The sequence below is a fragment of the Lonchura striata genome, chromosome 12 (genome assembly GCF_046129695.1).
Source record: "Lonchura striata isolate bLonStr1 chromosome 12, bLonStr1.mat, whole genome shotgun sequence".
NCBI lineage: Eukaryota > Metazoa > Chordata > Aves > Passeriformes > Estrildidae > Lonchura > Lonchura striata.
Window position 1 is genome coordinate 23,461,360 of NC_134614.1, and position 15,899 is coordinate 23,477,258.

The window sequence follows — 15,899 nt, forward strand, 5'->3', positions numbered from 1 at the left end:
AGTGGAGAGGTTCTGTCAAAGCAAGCCCATGGCTGTGTCTGGGAACGTGAGGGACAGAGGGATGGATGCTGGCCTGGGTGAGGAAGGTTTATCTCTTGCTCTCTGTGTCTGACAGACTTCTCCATGGGCTGTGTGACAGGAAAGTGTCTTCTTGAAAACTCAGGCTGGGCCTGTGTAGAGCCACAGCACCTTGGGGCAGGAGAAGACCTTCAAGATCCAGTCCAGCCTTGGCCCAAGTGCTGCCGTGATGTTGTTGAGCCAGGGACGGGCGAAATGATTTGTGTGGTTTTAGAAGGTGAATGAGTGTTTATTTAAAAGCACTATTATTTATTATAGAGAATATCATGAGCATTAATTTTATCAGTCTTAGAGTAAAACCGTTTCACCTGATTGGTGCACTGGGCTTAGGTCAGTGGGGTAGAACACATCTATAAACAATATGAAAGAAATCAAGATAATTGATTGTTTACATTCCTCCCAGGCTTTTTCCCAGGCTTAGCCTGGCACAAACCTGTCTCCTTTTCTCCCTGCCTGAGCTGAGAACATGCACACTGCCACGGCACTGAAGCACATCCTGCACCTTCTCCTTTGGTGCTGCTCTGTGCTCTCAGTGCCTCCCCGAGCTCATGGCCCAGGCGCTGCTTTGGGGCTGACAGAGGAATCAGGGAGTTTCCTTTCCCGAGGAATCAGCAGGTTTGGTATTGTAATTTGTGATTTAGGAGATCCTGAGGCACTGCTGGAATCCCGAGCTCCCAGCCCCAGGTGCCATCCAGCCCCCTGCCCTGCCCCACTGAGAGATGCAATTACTGTGGCACACATCCACTTCTTAACGAGCCAAATTCTGGGCACTTCCCTTCTCCATAATGTTGGGTTTTTTCCCCAGATTCCTCTCTCCCGATTTCGTGTTGTTCCTCCTCGTTTACCATGGAAACAGGAGATCTCTGAATTACATTTCCAGCACATCTTCTGTCCAGACAGGGTTTGAACTGGCTGCATCAACCAGCACTTTTCAGATGATTGGAGAACCTTGATACAAAATTATGGGTGTTTTGCTATTTAGGTTTGAGTTCTGTTTCTGTCAAATGAAGGGAGAAGGAGCCAGATAGAAAATTTGTCTGCAGAAAATACACTGCAGCCAAGATGAAATCCTCCCTGAAATAAGGAGGCACAAGTGGCATCTGCAGTAAAATCTCTGGGAATTTTACCCATCAAAGCACTCCAGGAGCACGGGGCTGACTCCTGGGAGTCGTTTCCAGCTGTTAGCAGCAGGGTAATTTCACTGCAGCTCCTATTCCAGTGGCAGGCAGATACAGCCACTAGAATTTGGAAGTTACTGCCACCAAATTCAACCTTTTCACCTTTGACAGTCTCCTGATAAATTGAAAGTGATTCAGGACTTCTCAGGCTCCGAGCTGGTCTGGAGCCTGACTGCTGCAGGAGGTGGGGATTTGATTTTTACTTACTCTAATGGATTTACCTTTCTCTAAAACACATTTTAACGCTTTTACATTTTTTCCCAAAGAAATAATTTCTGCTGGGTGCAGGAGAACACCATGCAGCAGCCAGTTCAGACATGACAACAAGGAGCAAACCTGGCAGGGGGAATTCTCCTTCCTTCCTGGCGTCTCCCCTCTGCCCAGGACTGGGAGATGTTGGGAGGAAAGGTAAAAAAAAGCAGCGAATGAAGCAGGAGATCCTAACGAGAGATAATCAGTCTCAAAAAGTATTGATCAGGACGTGGTTTTGCCTGGCCAGCTTCAGAGCAGAGTTACAGCCTCAGGCAAGTCTTGTTTGTGCATTTGTGTCCCTGGGCAGCACTCTCTCCCTCAGTTCCTCTTTTCTCCTCTCTAGTTTTGTTTTTCCTTTCTGGTTTAGTTTTTCTATCTAGTTATTTTTTCCTCTCTGGTTTAGTATTTCCTCTCGAGTTTACTTTCTTTCCCTAGCCAGTTTTAGCAGACATTTCGGGCTGTTTAGTAGAAATTTCGGACTGTTCTGAGTGGCTGCTTGAAAAAAGAGTGCATCAGCCAGTCAGATCAGTCTGCTGGTTTGCAGCAGAGCCTGCACCCCTGCTTTGGAGCTCTGGTTGCAGCAGTGGATCTCAGGCCCACCCCAAAGGCAGAGCTGATTTAGGCACTGTTGAGCCCCAGAGCAGAGGGAGGGGAGTGCTCAGGGCAGCATCTCAGCATCCCTGAGCATCCCTGCAGGCAGTGGCACGGAGCTGTGCTAGAAGAGATGCTCTCCTGCTCTCCCACTTGGGAATCCCTCCTTGGTTTTGGTCCTGCCTCTTCCCCTTGGGCTTGTCCCGAACAGTGGCTGACACCTGGGAGGGCTCAGCTCCGAGTGCCCGACGCTCCTGTTCCTCCTCCCCGTGAAAATTCATTTCAAATCTGAAATGCCTGCCCACGTTCAGTGCTGTGGTGGGGCACAGGGACTCTCCTGGGGCTGGAGTGGTGTGCTCTGTCAGGAGCTGATGTTACTGCGCTGTCTCTGCCCCTGCCTTTACACATTTCACGTGCAAGTGCAGCTCTCTGCTCTGTTTTAGGTGTTAGTGATGCCTTCAGCTGTGGCAGGGGAAACACACAACACTGAACTCCATATTTTGGTAGGTAAAAAGTGTTTCCATTTCTCTTTCCACCATTGCTGAAATGCTTTTGTGTCTTTTTAGAGAAGAATCCCGTGGTTTTCACATGCTGTAGCTCAGATTGCAGCAAACTGTGCATCTCTGAGTTGGTGTGTTGGCTGGCTGCTCAATTAGTATGAAAGTTCCATGCTAGTAATTAACAAGGATCTACCCAAAAAAGAGATGTCTCCTTGGCAGTGTAACTTTTCTGGAGAAAAATAAAAAATATTGCAGGAAAGGCTGAGGGAACTGCTCCAGATTTGCTTCCACAATCTGTAAATCAGGCAGAGGATTTACATGTTCTGCTGTTTCAGCTGGAATTCGCCTCCTCCATCAGATTATTTTAGCATTTTGTGGATAGCACCAATTAAAATTTATCATCAAAGTAACTGTAGCTTTAACAGGGCTCTTTTCCCAGCGTTAGAGGGATCGGGTTTACATTTAAAATCTTCACTGGGACGCTTGGAGGGAGCAGGGCTCCTCCATGTCTTTGAAAACAGAAAATCGGGATTCTCCCGGTGTGGAGGGCTGTGCTGGCCCTTGGGAATGCCCATCAGCCGTGGGGCAGCCCCAGTGCCACCCCACAGCCCTGGGGCTCCAGGGGCACCATTCCAGCCTGCCTTGGGCTGGGTGGGCATCTCCCTGCGACCAGCAGCAGCTCGGGGGCTCCCCGGGGATTTCAATGAATGCCTGGGTTTTGTGGTGCCCATGGTGCATCCCAAGGACTCTGCAGGTGAGAGAAGCCAACAGCCTGGCGGGGTTTTTGTGTGTCCTGTGCCTGCAGAACGGAGGGGATTGAGGAGCTGGCCTCCCCTGTGCCATGGGGCTCTCACCCGCAGCTGGCAGAGCTCCTTCCCCAGCTCTGCCCTTCTCTGCCCAGCCTTGCTCCTCCCCAGGTGCCACCTGCAGCCCTGAGCTGGCTGGAGCCCCAGCCTGCAGCAGCAGCCCCTCGTTCACTTTGGAGTGTCTGACCTCCGTTAGCAGCAGCATCCCGGGAGATGGCAGGAGCGTGTGGGAGGGCGCTTTCAAAGCTTATCTTTAAAGCCACAGTGTTCTGTGATTTAAAAATTAAGTATGGATTAACAAATGGAGAGCTGACGCTGTCTGGGGAATCAAGGTTGGAGAGGGGGAGAAGAGCATGACTCAACAAATTGCTTTATCACCATGGAGTGCAGCGTCGGGCCGATAGGCAGGGGCTGCTCCCGAGCCCTGGCACTCAGCTCTTGCCTCGGCAGCTGTGCAGCCAACTTAATTAAAAACATTTATTTCCCCAGAACAGGAAGTTTGCACAACAACTGAAAGTGAGTGGATTAAACGAGGCTCGCTGGAATTTTGTGGATAGTCAGCTTTCATCCTTTTTTTTTTTTTTTTTTTTTTTTTTTTTAAATGCAGGGAACATTGCTTTGCTCTGAGAGGGAAGAGCAAAAGTCAACTTCATGACTTGTAAATGGAGGTGCTTTTTTAGGAGAGCTCCCCTGGGGGTGCAGGGTCTGTTCCAGTGCTGGACACTGCTCTGAGGGGTGAAGCAGGGGCTGGGAATGGGCTGGAGAATCCCTGAGGGAGCTGGGAAGGGGCTGGAGAGTTCCTGAGGGAGCTGGGAAGGGGCTGGAGAGTTCCTGAGGGAGCTGGGAAGGGAATGGAGAGTTCCTGAGGAGCTGGGAAGGGAATGGAGAGTTCCTGAGGAGCTGGGAAGGGAATGGAGAGTTCCTGAGGGAGCTGGGAAGGGGCTGGAGAATCCCTGAGGGAGCTGGGAAGGGAATGGAGAGTTCCTGAGGGAGCTGGGAAGGGGCTGGAGAGTTCCTGAGGGAGCTGGGAAGGGAATGGAGAGTTCCTGAGGGAGCTGGGAAGGGGCTGGAGAGTTCCTGAGGAGCTGGGAAGGGAATGGAGAATTCCTGAGGAGCTGGGAAGGGAATGGAGAGTTCCTGAGGGAGCTGGGAAGGGAATGGAGAGTTCCTGAGGGAGCTGGGAAGGGGCTGGAGAGTTCCTGAGGGAGCTGGGAAGGGAATGGAGAATCCCTGAGGGAGCTGGGAAGGGGCTGGAGAGTTCCTGAGGAGCTGGGAAGGGAATGGAGAATTCCTGAGGAGCTGGGAAGGGAATGGAGAGTTCCTGAGGGAGCTGGGAAGGGAATGGAGAGTTCCTGAGGGAGCTGGGAAGGGGCTGGAGAATCCCTGAGGAGCTGGGAAGGGAATGGAGAGTTCCTGAGGGAGCTGGGAAGGGAATGGAGAGTTCCTGAGGAGCTGGGAAGGGAATGGAGAGTTCCTGAGGGAGCTGGGAAGGGAATGGAGAGTTCCTGAGGGAGCTGGGAAGGGAATGGAGAGTTCCTGAGGAGCTGGGAAGGGGCTGGAGAGTTCCTGAGGAGCTGAGGGGGCTCAGCCTGGAGCAAAGGAGGCTCAGGGGGACCTTGTGGCTCTCACAGCTCCTGCCAGGAGGGGACAGCCAGGGGGATTTGGGATCTGCTCCAGGAACAGGGACAGGAGGAGAGGGAACGGTCCCAGGCTGGGCTGGGGGGCTCAGGGGGGATTTTGGGGACAATTCTTCATGGAAAGGCTGCTCAGGCATTGGAGGGCTGCTGGTGGAGTCCCCACGCTGGGTTTGAAAGCCCTGTGGATGTGGCACTTGGGGACACGGGGCCGAGCTGGGGAATGGTTGGGTTCTGACCCGGGAGGGCTTTCCCAGCCCAAACCATTCTCTGATTCTGTGAGTGACACAGTTCCCCACCCGCCAGGGCTCTGCGGGTGTCCCGTCCCCAGATCCCAGCCCTGCAATGAGCTGTTCTGTGTGTGAGCTCTGAGAAAGAATTTTACATTGAAGATTGCACATTTCCTGTTAAAATAGAGGTGGTAGCAAAGCAGCTCCTCCGCAGTGCAAGTTCCCTGAGTAGGTAGACTTGGAATGCCAGAGAGGAATTGAATCAGTGGTGGCTGAGCTGTCTGTTCACTCTCTGTTTTGGAATCAGTCTAATAAGTTCTTTCAATATGCCATAATATTGGGAGAAATGATTAATACAAACCTTGGAAACTGAGATGAAGCCTTGAAATTAATTTCAAATATTAAAAGTGTTAATCAAAGTGTTAATTTCCCTCACATTGCAGTAGTTTTTGCAAAGTAAAGATAACTTTGGTCATCTTTTCTGACCACAAAATGAATTAAAGATAAAGGAAGTGGATGTCTTATGTGCAATAGCAGTTAACATCTGTTTCCTTAGAAGTTACATTGATTTAATTACTTTTCGTTTGTGCAACACTCAGAACATGATTTAAATTCCTCCATACAAGTCAGACTCCCTTCAAGGGGAAATGTGCTGGCCCTTATCACCCATTCCACGTTGGAGGAGCTGCAGCTCCCAGTCCTGGTGGGATGAGGATGGGCAGGTCTGGCAGGGAGGTGGCAGGGAAATAATAGAAGGAAATTCAATGAACTTGTCTCTAATATGAGGGGTGCCCCACAGTAAGGACAAGGGGCACATTCAGCATATTAATTCTTCCTTACCCTGGTTTTGGCCACTCTCTTGGGTCTGGTGAATCCCACATTTCCTGGTGCTGCCTTGCCCTATCAAGATTCCACAAGAAAAAGCAGTGATAAAACTCTTTTGTGGCATAGAAATGTTTAAGGATTGATTGATTGATTGATTGATTGATTGGAGGCTGTGACCTCATTTCTGGCACATTAACACTTTGACTCTCCGAAGTTCCTGCTGTAAGGTGAATTTCCTTGGGTTTATTCTTGGTGTAGCATGGTGCAGCTTCTCCTTCAGCGTCACAGGTCTGGATGCCCAGTTCATAAAGTCAGGGCTGCAGCACCAAGGAGATGGAGGCTTTAAAGATTGAAGAGGTTTTTGGGAGCTTTTAGGGAGGCGTGGGCTGTCCTGGAGGGTCGGTTCCTGCAGCAATCCCTGTTCACTTAAACACTCTGGGCACTCTGGATATTGGCAAGTGCTTCCCAGGTCTCCCAAGTCCAGCATCGAGTGAAGAGCATCCCTCTGTCTTTAATGGGCTGCTCGTGGGAAAGGCTCTTTGGGAGGCAGCCAGGGAAGAGCTCTGTGCCGAGGTCACTCAGGAATGTCCACGTTCCATCTCTTCTGGGGGTTCCTGGAGAGGCGAGTATGTGAGCAGGGAGTGGGGCTGGGAGAGACCTCAGAGCCCACCCTGACAGGGCAGGGACCCTCCCAGGCTGCTGCAGCCCTGGCCAGCCTGGCCTGGGCTGTGGCTCAGTGTCCTGGCCAGGGTTCCTCTCTCAGCCCCGTCCCAGCAGAGTCTGGGTGTCTGACAGGAGATTTTCCAGCAGATTTCCCATCCTGCTGGGATGGATCCTGGGCTGCCTTCCCACAGCTTCCTCCCGTGCCTTTTCCAGCCTCTGGTGGCAGAGCTCCATGGAATTGAGTGCCTCATGGCCGGGCAGAGCAGGGGCTGGGCTTTGCCAGGCTGCAAGAGTGCCTTTATTGAACGATATTGCATTTTTAGTGCTCATTTGAGAGAGGGTCATTAAGGCTCAGCCGAGTACATTAAGAACATTACTCTAGTGTGAGGGGGATGGGGATTATGAGAAGGACTAGAAAAGACCAAGGAATTATAGAGCTCTGTTTCTATTTTCCATTTCCCTGTGTGAGGGCTGGGCACAGAACCTGTTCAAACAATTCCCAGCTTTGCTGAAGGTGCCCGTTTTGAGGCCCAGAAGAGCAGTGGTGGCTGTGTGAGCTCCCAGCAGTGACCTTGGGCATGAGGCTGGAGGCAAAACGAGCTGCAGCAGGGCAGGGGTGACCCAAACCCGGGTGGGACCTGCCAGCAGCAGGTTTGGCACGGCAGCGATCCCGGCTGGCACTGCAGGGCTGACCTGGGCAGGGATGGGAGCAGCGAGGGGCTGCTGCCAGAAGTGTCCCCTGAGCTCCAGCTCCTCAGCCCTGTTTGACCCTTTGTGGCCTTGCTCCGTGTCCCTGATCTATTGCAGAGCTTTTGTAAGCCTGGCACTGGGCTTGGAGCGAAAGGATTTTGTCGTGCTGTCAGGGCTGGTCTCTTCTCTGGTGGAAAAATGAGGAATAGTGTTCCTTCCCAAATGTTCCATCAAAGATCCCATCTCCTCCTGCCCTCCCACGGAGGTGTCTCACAGTGTCCTCTGGATTTGTCACTCTCTGAAGAGGTGACAGCTCTTTGCTCGCCCTGACACAGCAGTCACAGCAGTGCCATTATCTGGAGCAGCTGAAATGCCATGTTCTTCCTGAGAAAAAAAGGACTGGGGACATGGGAACACTCCAGCCTGCTGTTAGAAAAGCTCCATCACTAGAGATCGTTCTGTGCTCGCAGTCTGGGGTGATTCATCACCCAGAGGTGGCATTGTCCCTGCTGGGGACATTGTCCCCGGCATTTGGGGCTGGAAATGGTTCCTCCATTTGGGTTTGGAAATGGTTCCTCCATTTGGGGTTGGAAATGGTTCCTCCATTTGGGGTTGGGATTTAAATGTTTAAGGCAGGACTTCTGTCTGCTAGTGCTTTCTCCTGCGTGGCTGCACCTTTTTAGCAGATTTTAGGAAGCCAAAAGCTCCCAGTCCCTCCTGCAGCCAGGCCCTGGGCTGAGCCTGTTCTCACTCGTGGTTCCCGGGCTCAGGCAGCCCCTGCAGCACATCCTCATTTTCCTTCTATTCTGCCTCACAAACAGAGCTTTCCTGCATCTCTCAAAGTCATCTTACACCGTTCTTATAATTTAATTTAGTGTTCCCAAGGTGAGTCTTAATTTTTTGTATATTGCTGGAGTTTAACTGCCATAATAAAGGACAATTTTAAGGTGATAAAACACACCAGGAATGTCATTAAATATGCAGCAAAGGTCTGACACAATGGAATTAAGCATTAATGAATAACATACTAGAAATATTAGTCTTCCATATTAGTTTAGGTGTTCTGTTGTTGGGTTATGATGAGGGCTAATGGGAAAAAATGAAACAATAAACAAAATTAGTGAAAATGAAATTTCCAAGTGATTCAGTAGCTTCTTTGTGTGTAGAAAGTTTCTAAGTTAAAGCTGTTGGGTATCCACAGGGATCCTTTCCCTTGGATGAATTGTTGTCATTCCATGCGTTAATGTAATTTTATTATTGGTGCAGTTCCCATTTTTACAATTGAATTGCCATACTCTGGAGCTGTAATTTAAATCCGAGCCCATCTGCAGATCAGGGCAGCTGGAAACTCCTTTTGGTGCCACAAGCAAGGACTTTGGAGCTCTTGGTGAGCAGAGGTGAGCATTTAGGGAGCAGGGTATGAATTGTTCTCGTGAAGAAGCACCAACCCAGAGCCTCATCAGGACTCTGGTCTGGGGCACGAGGGTCCAGCTGGCGTTTCTGGGTCTCTCCACAGGCCGTGTTGTACCTCAAGTTGCTTTTTCTGGAGGGCCCTGCATGTTGTGTGCTGGTTTGGCCCCTCCAGGTGCTTTTCCCTGCGGTGTGAGCCGGCCTCCCCAGCCCTCCCAGCTCCCTGTGAGCCTGCCTGACTGCTTTCACTGGGCAGAATGCATCACTTTATTCCCATGCAGCAGCTTTCCTGTCCCTCAGCTCAGTTCCACAGGCTGGAATTCTCTCGGCTGCCAGGGGCAGAGCTGGGGCATCCCTGGGCTCTGCATCCCAGAGGTGGGCTGGAGCTCTTGGATAAATCCCGGGGCTCTCGTGCTGGGATGCTCTGGGGGCTCGGAGCAGCCCCTGCTGAGCTCCCACGCCGCTGGGACAGGGAATATTCCCCACCCAGCTCAGCATCACTTTGCTCACTGGGTTTATTGTGCGGGTTTGGGAACGGGGCTGGAAATCTTCCTACACTGGAGTCGCTTCCTGAAGATCTGGTTGTTTCTTGTGAGGCTGATGGCAGGTCCTGGAACGTGGCTTCGTTCTGGGTTTTAGCTAAACATAAAGCAAAGCTTGGCCCCAAAGCCCTCCCTGGGACGTGGCTGCTGCAGCAGAGCCACGTGTGAGTCACAGATGGATTTCCAGCCTCTGGCTTTGAGCATTTGGTGGGTTTGTGGCACTTGTTTGAACAGCTCCGTCCCTGCATTTCAGGACTATAAAAATGATCTTTTGTCATTCTGGTTCTTTGGGATGTGATTCTGCTTTATCAGGGAGCTCTCCTCAGTTGTGCTATCCAGGTTTTCACATGGGGAGGATCCTGACTTTTCAAACTCTGTTTTCAGCATTAGTGCCACTGGTTTCTCATCTGCACAATACAGGAGGTTTGCAAGTCAAATTCATTGCAGCTCATAAATTGCACGTGCAGGGACTGGCAGGAAATGCCAGAGCCCAGGAGTGAGACAGAAAACGTACATGAAATGGAGAAAAACCTACTGTGTGCCTTTGAGGCTTATTTTGTTTCTTCCCCAGTGAATTCCCCTCCTTTGGCTCCCCCAAACTCCAGCTACAGTGGTTGACTGATTTATTTCCCCTGGTGTGTGTGGTGTGGGTCCTGCCTGTTGGAGCACGGCAGCTCCCTGAGGGATCAGAGCTCTCCTGCACTTGAAGACTTTTAATTTTTATTGCTTACTTTACAGAGTGTTGGTGCCATCTCTACTGACCCTGAGCTTTTCTCAGCCCTCCCAGCACCCCATGGTGAAAATCTCCATTTTGGGGTGTTCCCCTGCTGGTGTGCAGAGCTCCTGGAGTCGCTGCCAGTGGAGGAGCAGCCGAGCTGTGCCGGGGGCTTTGTTGATCCAGAACTCTGATAAACATCCAGGAGGCAGCTCTTGGCAGCTGCTAATTCTAAAGGAACGTATTAATCAAATTAACTGAGAGTTCCTGTTAACGGTCACCAGCACCAACATGATTTGGTGAGGTGATGTTTTCAGTGCCACCAGAAGTGATTCCCCGGTAAGGATCTCTGCAGATAAATCAGCTGAAAAATGTTAAATTGTCTCTTTTGCTCTCTGATAATGCAGTTAAGTGCTGATAAGGAAACAGCTGCTGGAGGATGTCAGGGAAGCAGGAAAACATGCCCGGCGTTGTGGCAGCAGCCAAGCAGCACCCAGCATGGGTGGGTATCCACTGCCCTGCCAGCCCGGGCATCCCAAACGCTGCCAGCTGGGTGCCAGCCCCGGCTGCAGAGAGCCCTGGGGGCTCTGCCTGCCAGGATAGGGGTCTGGGGGAGGAGCAGGCAGGGCATAGCTCAGGGCATGGCTCAGGGCATGGCTCAGGGGGCAGGAGCAGGCAGGGCACAGCTGAGGGCATGGCCCAGGCAGCAGGAGCAGGCTGGACATGGCTCAGGACATGGTTAGGACGTAGCACAGAGCTGGCAGAACAGCCAGGGCACAGCTCAGGGGGCAGGAGCAGCCAGGGCATGGCACAGGGTTCAGGGCACAGCTCAGGCACGGCTCAGGGCATGGCACAGGGTTCAGGGCACGGCTCAGGCACGGCTGAGGGCATGGCACAGGGTTCAGGGCACGGCTCAGGCATGGTTCAGGGCATGGCACAGGGTTCAGGGCACGGCTCAGGCATGGTTCAGGGCATGGCACAGGGTTCAGGGCACGGCTCAGGCTCTGCTGTGTCCCCAGCCCATGTCCTCCCTGCTGATTTGAGTCCTGGCTGCCCCCAGACCTCCGTGCCAGGCTCTGCCACAGGACTGGCATTCCCAGGACTGGCATTCCCATCATGTCCCTCAGAGGGCTCGTGCCGTGGCTGTCGCTCTGGGGGTGGTGGGTGACCCCCTGTGAGGGCACCCGGGCTCCAAGGACAGACCCTTGATCCCAGCAGCCCGAGCCTCTGGGCTGGTTCGTGCTGTGGCACCCACAAATCCCATCCGCAGAGCTTTGGGTTGGGGGGCACCTGAAGGATCTCCCTGTCCCACACTTCCCGCGTGGTGGGACACCTCCCACTGCCCCAGCTGCTCCAGCCCTGGCCAGGCTGGCCCTGGGCACTGCCAGGGTCCGGGGCAGCCCCGGCTGCTCTGGGCATCTCTCAGCAGCCCCTGCTCATCCCGGGTCTTTGCTCCCAAGCTCTTTGTGCTGCCTGCAGCATTTGTCACTTCTCCAGGGCACGGGGGAATGAATTACTGCAGGAATCCTGTGACAAGATCCTGAATTTGCAGCTTTCGTGCTTTACCACCTGATTCCCTCGGAGGTTTTTCCCTGGAAGGGCTGTGAATGAACCTGACAGAGTCAATAACTGTGCACACGTTTCCTGTTGTGCTGGGATGTGGGATGAGGATATGAAAGCTGAATTTATTCCACGGTGCCTTTTGGACAGCAGGCACCCAATTCCCCGGGCACTCTGCTTGCCCAGGGCTGACAGAGGGCACGCTGATGTTTGCCATTTCTGTAATTCCTCCTTGCCATTTAGCCTTCGTTCCTCTGAGCAGAGGTGGTGCCAAGGCTAGCAGGGCACCGTGGCATCTGCTTCCTTTGGGAAAGCTCTCCCACTGCCTGTGGGATCCCTGCCAAGTGGGACATTTCGGGAGAGCTGGAGAACTCGTGGCCTTGGGTTCATTCTGTCTAATTCTGACTGGGGAAAATAGAACATATAAAACTGTTCATATTTCTGAACTCGCTGGCACTGAGACTTTCAATCTTCATTTAAAATGAAGTTTATTTTTAAAACTCAGTAGTGTTTGCTTTTAAAGGGAAAAAAAAAAAAGGTTGCAGAAAGTCCAGGTTGTGATAATTGCAAAACAAAATGAAATGTTTTATGTGAGCCAGAGAAAAACTTGGGGGTTATTATTCTCCTTTATTCTCCTCCAGCCTTTCCTGTTCAGTGTTCCATTTCTCCCCACTGAAACCATGGTTTTTTCTCCTGAGCTGTTGGAGCAGCCAGCCCAGCAGAGCTCCTCTGCCTTCAGGCAGCTGCAGCTCAGCTCCTCTCTGCCAAAAACCAAAACCCAGGCAAAGCAAGGCTGACCTGCTTTGGGAGGGCTCGGGGACAGGCACAGGAGCTGCATTTCACCATTTCCTGCAGGACTTTGGTGTTCCCAGCTATCCCAGGTTTGCTTTGCCCTGGGATGAGGAGGATGCTCCGGGGCTTCAGCCTCCTCCTCCTCCAGGTCCTTCACCCTCCAACAGCTTCTCCAGTGCTTCAATTACCAGGACTTTTAAATCTGGGTTTTAAAGCCTATCTGTGAATCTCTCCCTTGTCCTTGCTGCCTTTTAATTAACTCATCCCCACTGCTGGTTTTTATGAGGAGCTCTGATACGTTATTAATTAACGCACTGTGCACTATGGTGAGCAGGTTGGTATCAAAGATGCCGTAAAAGATGAAAGCGATTGCTACTGAGAAACAAAATAATTAAGGCAAAAGTTGTGTTTTCATCTGCCAGCAACAACCAGAATGTCAGTGGAGTTGGGATTTTTTTAAATTGCCTTTTTTTAACAGACTAGACAGCTGTAGAACGGGAGCTGTGCTACAAGCGGGTGGGTTTTGGTCTGGCTGTAGGCACCTGTGCTGTGCTGATGCTCGTTGCTGTGTTCTCTGGGTGTTTATGAGCAGCCCCTTTCACAGACTTTGCCGGAGGTCTCACTGTTGCTGTCTCTCCATCCTGTTTGGGGGTGGGCACTGGAATGCTCAGGGCTTTTCTTGCACAGCGTGGGTTTTGCCCGTATCTCAGCTTGGGCTGTTCCTGCTCCAGGTAAATCATTCCAGTGCAAGCATGTTCTCCCAGGAGCCCTCAAGCTGCAAAATCAAAAAGGATCTCATCCCTTCACTGAGCTCAACCTGCCCAGTACACTGTCAGTACCTTCTGCCTCTCAGCCTGTTGTTTTGGGGTTTATCCATCACTTTAGGCTTGCTCAGGTTGCTCTTGTGTCCTGTTTTAATTCCTCTCCTTTTCATCCTTCCCCTGCCCATTTCTTTGCTTATTTTGCTGTTCTGCAGTGGGTTGGGCACAGTCTGTGTGATCCCTGACCCTCCCAGCCGTGCAGGCTGTGCTGTCAGAGCAGGAATTGCACGGATCCCTCAGGATGTGGAGAGCTGGAGGAGCAGAGATCCGTGGGAGCTCCTCCCCACGCCTTTGCCGGGCTCTCCGCGTCTCCCTGGCCTCCCCTGAAGGTCCCTTTGTGCTCTGCTCCGTGGCACAGGTGGGCTCTGCATCGCCCAGTCCCTGAAGATCCCCCAGGAGCGCAAGGACAAGAGCATCGACTTCGACAGGATCATCCGGCAGCTGCTGGAGACTCCCAACGCCAGGGCCGTCGTCATCTTCGCCAACGACGAGGACATCAGGTATGGGTGCTGCCAGAGGAGAGCCAGGGAGGGGCAGTGCTGGAGCCACACGGGGTGTGTGGGGCTGGGAGCACGGGCAGGCACCGGGCACGAGGCTGCTGCTGCCTGCCTCAGGGTGCTGGGGAATGGGGACAGGAACCTGGGAGTTTTCCTGCCGTGGGGTGGCTCATGTTGGGTGGCAGAGCTGACCTTTCCTCTCAGAGGAGTTACAAACACGCCCCCCCTCTCCAGGCTCATTCTGCTTGGTGTAATTCATTAATTCAGTCTATTTTACGGCAAGTGAAAGTTAACAGTGATGAAGTGACTTGGATGCTCAAGGTTAAACCACATGGAATGGGCTCGTAAAATAACACAAAGAATATTTTATATTTCATTGCTCACTTGCGTATTCTGGGTCCAGAATTTGAAATTAGTTTACAATTGTGATGGAATCATCAGTTGCTGAGTGGCCTGGTCCCACAAAACAAGACAAAAAGAATTTAGGGGAAAGTTTCAGTAAAGTCAGTGGAAAAACTCTTGAGTTTTAGTGGAATCAATAACTCAGCCATGGGATATGGGGTGAATTTGAAGAGAAGTCCCATTGGTGAGGCATGGTTCATTGGATGGTTTGGGTTGGGAAGGACCTTTGGAGATCATCCAGCTCCATCCTTCCCTGGCCCAGGCTGCCCTGCTGGTGCAGTGTCCCAGCCCCTGGGCTCTGCTGGGCTCAGGAATGTGCTCTTCCTCCTCATCACAGCCTCGGCGGGGTGGGAAGACCCTCTGAGCCATGCTGCTGTTCCCACCCCCATTCCCTAGGGCAGCCCCACGTCTGGGGAGATCCCGCTGAACACGGAACGTTCCTGTCCACAGGCAGGTCCTGGCGGCCGCCAAGAGGGCGGATCAGGTGGGACATTTCCTCTGGGTGGGCTCCGACACCTGGGGCTCCAAGGTGAGCCCGCTGCTGCAGCAGGAGGACGTGGCCGAGGGAGCCATCACCATCCTGCCCAAGAGAGCCACCATCGAGGGTAAGAGCCTGTCCCTGTCCCTTCTCCTGCCCCTGTCCCTGCCTGCCCCTGTCCCTGCCCCTGTCCCTGCCTGTCCTCCCGAGGCTCTGGGGATGCCCCGCTGGGCACACACAGTGCCAGGCCCTTGGAATGCCTGATTCCTCCCTGAATTCCTCCATTAATGTCCTCCCTGAATTCTCCCTGAATTCCTCCCTGAATGTCCTCACGTGGAAACTCGAGGCTGATTCCCAGCTTTGGAAGTCTCGGGGTCTGGGTGTTGGGATGACCCCAGGAGTGTAAAATCCTCCTTCTCCCAGCCCTGCAGCCAGAGGAGCAGTCTGAGTGTGCAGGATCAGCTTCTCAAGGCTGTTTATTTTCCCTTCTCCAGAACATTCTCTGCCCTGCTGAGCTCTGGCCAGCAGCTCGGCCATGGCATTCTGTCTGTCCTCAGGGGGTGTTTGCATTTTATACCAAAAACTGCCTGGGCCATGTTTGCAATAACGTGCCAATATCTGTCATTTCTGTTGGGCAGTGTGTCTGTGCCTTAAACCTACAGAAAAGTGTCACCAGCACAGCAAGGCAGGGAGGGCAAGGAGGAGGAGAAGGTCAGGACACACCCAAATCCATCTTGGCCCCTTGTACCCCATTCTAAAAACCCCAAAATTCTACTTTGTCACCCTGTGTTAACTCAACTCCCACACTGCTCAAACCCTTGTGGTTTGTAATTCTTCACACAGAGATGGCAGCTTTTTGCACAGGTTAGAATTGAAGCCACAGGTGTTTGTGACGTTGTGCCAGGGTCTGGAGCCAGCCAGGGCAGGCACAGGGATGTGCTGGGCTCTGAAGGGAAGGAGCTGCCAGCAGCTGCTCGTCAGCCCCAGTTTCAGAGCTCGGGGGGGTGTGACAGGGCTTTATCCCTGGAAAGAAAAGCCCAGCTGATCTGAGCCTCTCACGTGCACACAGCACAGGGAGCTTCTTGGGCAATTCGGGTCTCCTCTCTGAAGGCGAGGAGAAGTTTTCTGCTCAAGGACTAAAACTTCACTTTTCAATCAGTGGTTTCCATTTAAACTTAGCTTAACTTTTATTTCAGACCAAGCTCTGTATTCATCCATATTGCTCGTGTGCTTCA

At 52.3% G+C, this 15,899-nt stretch overlaps 1 protein-coding gene across 2 annotated transcripts in view; it reads left to right on the plus strand.

Moving 5' to 3' along the window:
- The window catches only part of GRM7 (glutamate metabotropic receptor 7), a 176,841-nt gene that overhangs the window by 87,791 nt on the left and 73,151 nt on the right, over nt 1–15,899 (plus strand). For both annotated transcript variants that reach the window (XM_077786197.1, XM_077786198.1), the window contains exons 3-4: nt 13,646–13,787; nt 14,637–14,791. In XM_077786197.1, the coding sequence (XP_077642323.1) occupies nt 13,646–13,787; nt 14,637–14,791 (297 nt within the window). The remainder of the gene's footprint in view (nt 1–13,645; nt 13,788–14,636; nt 14,792–15,899) is intronic.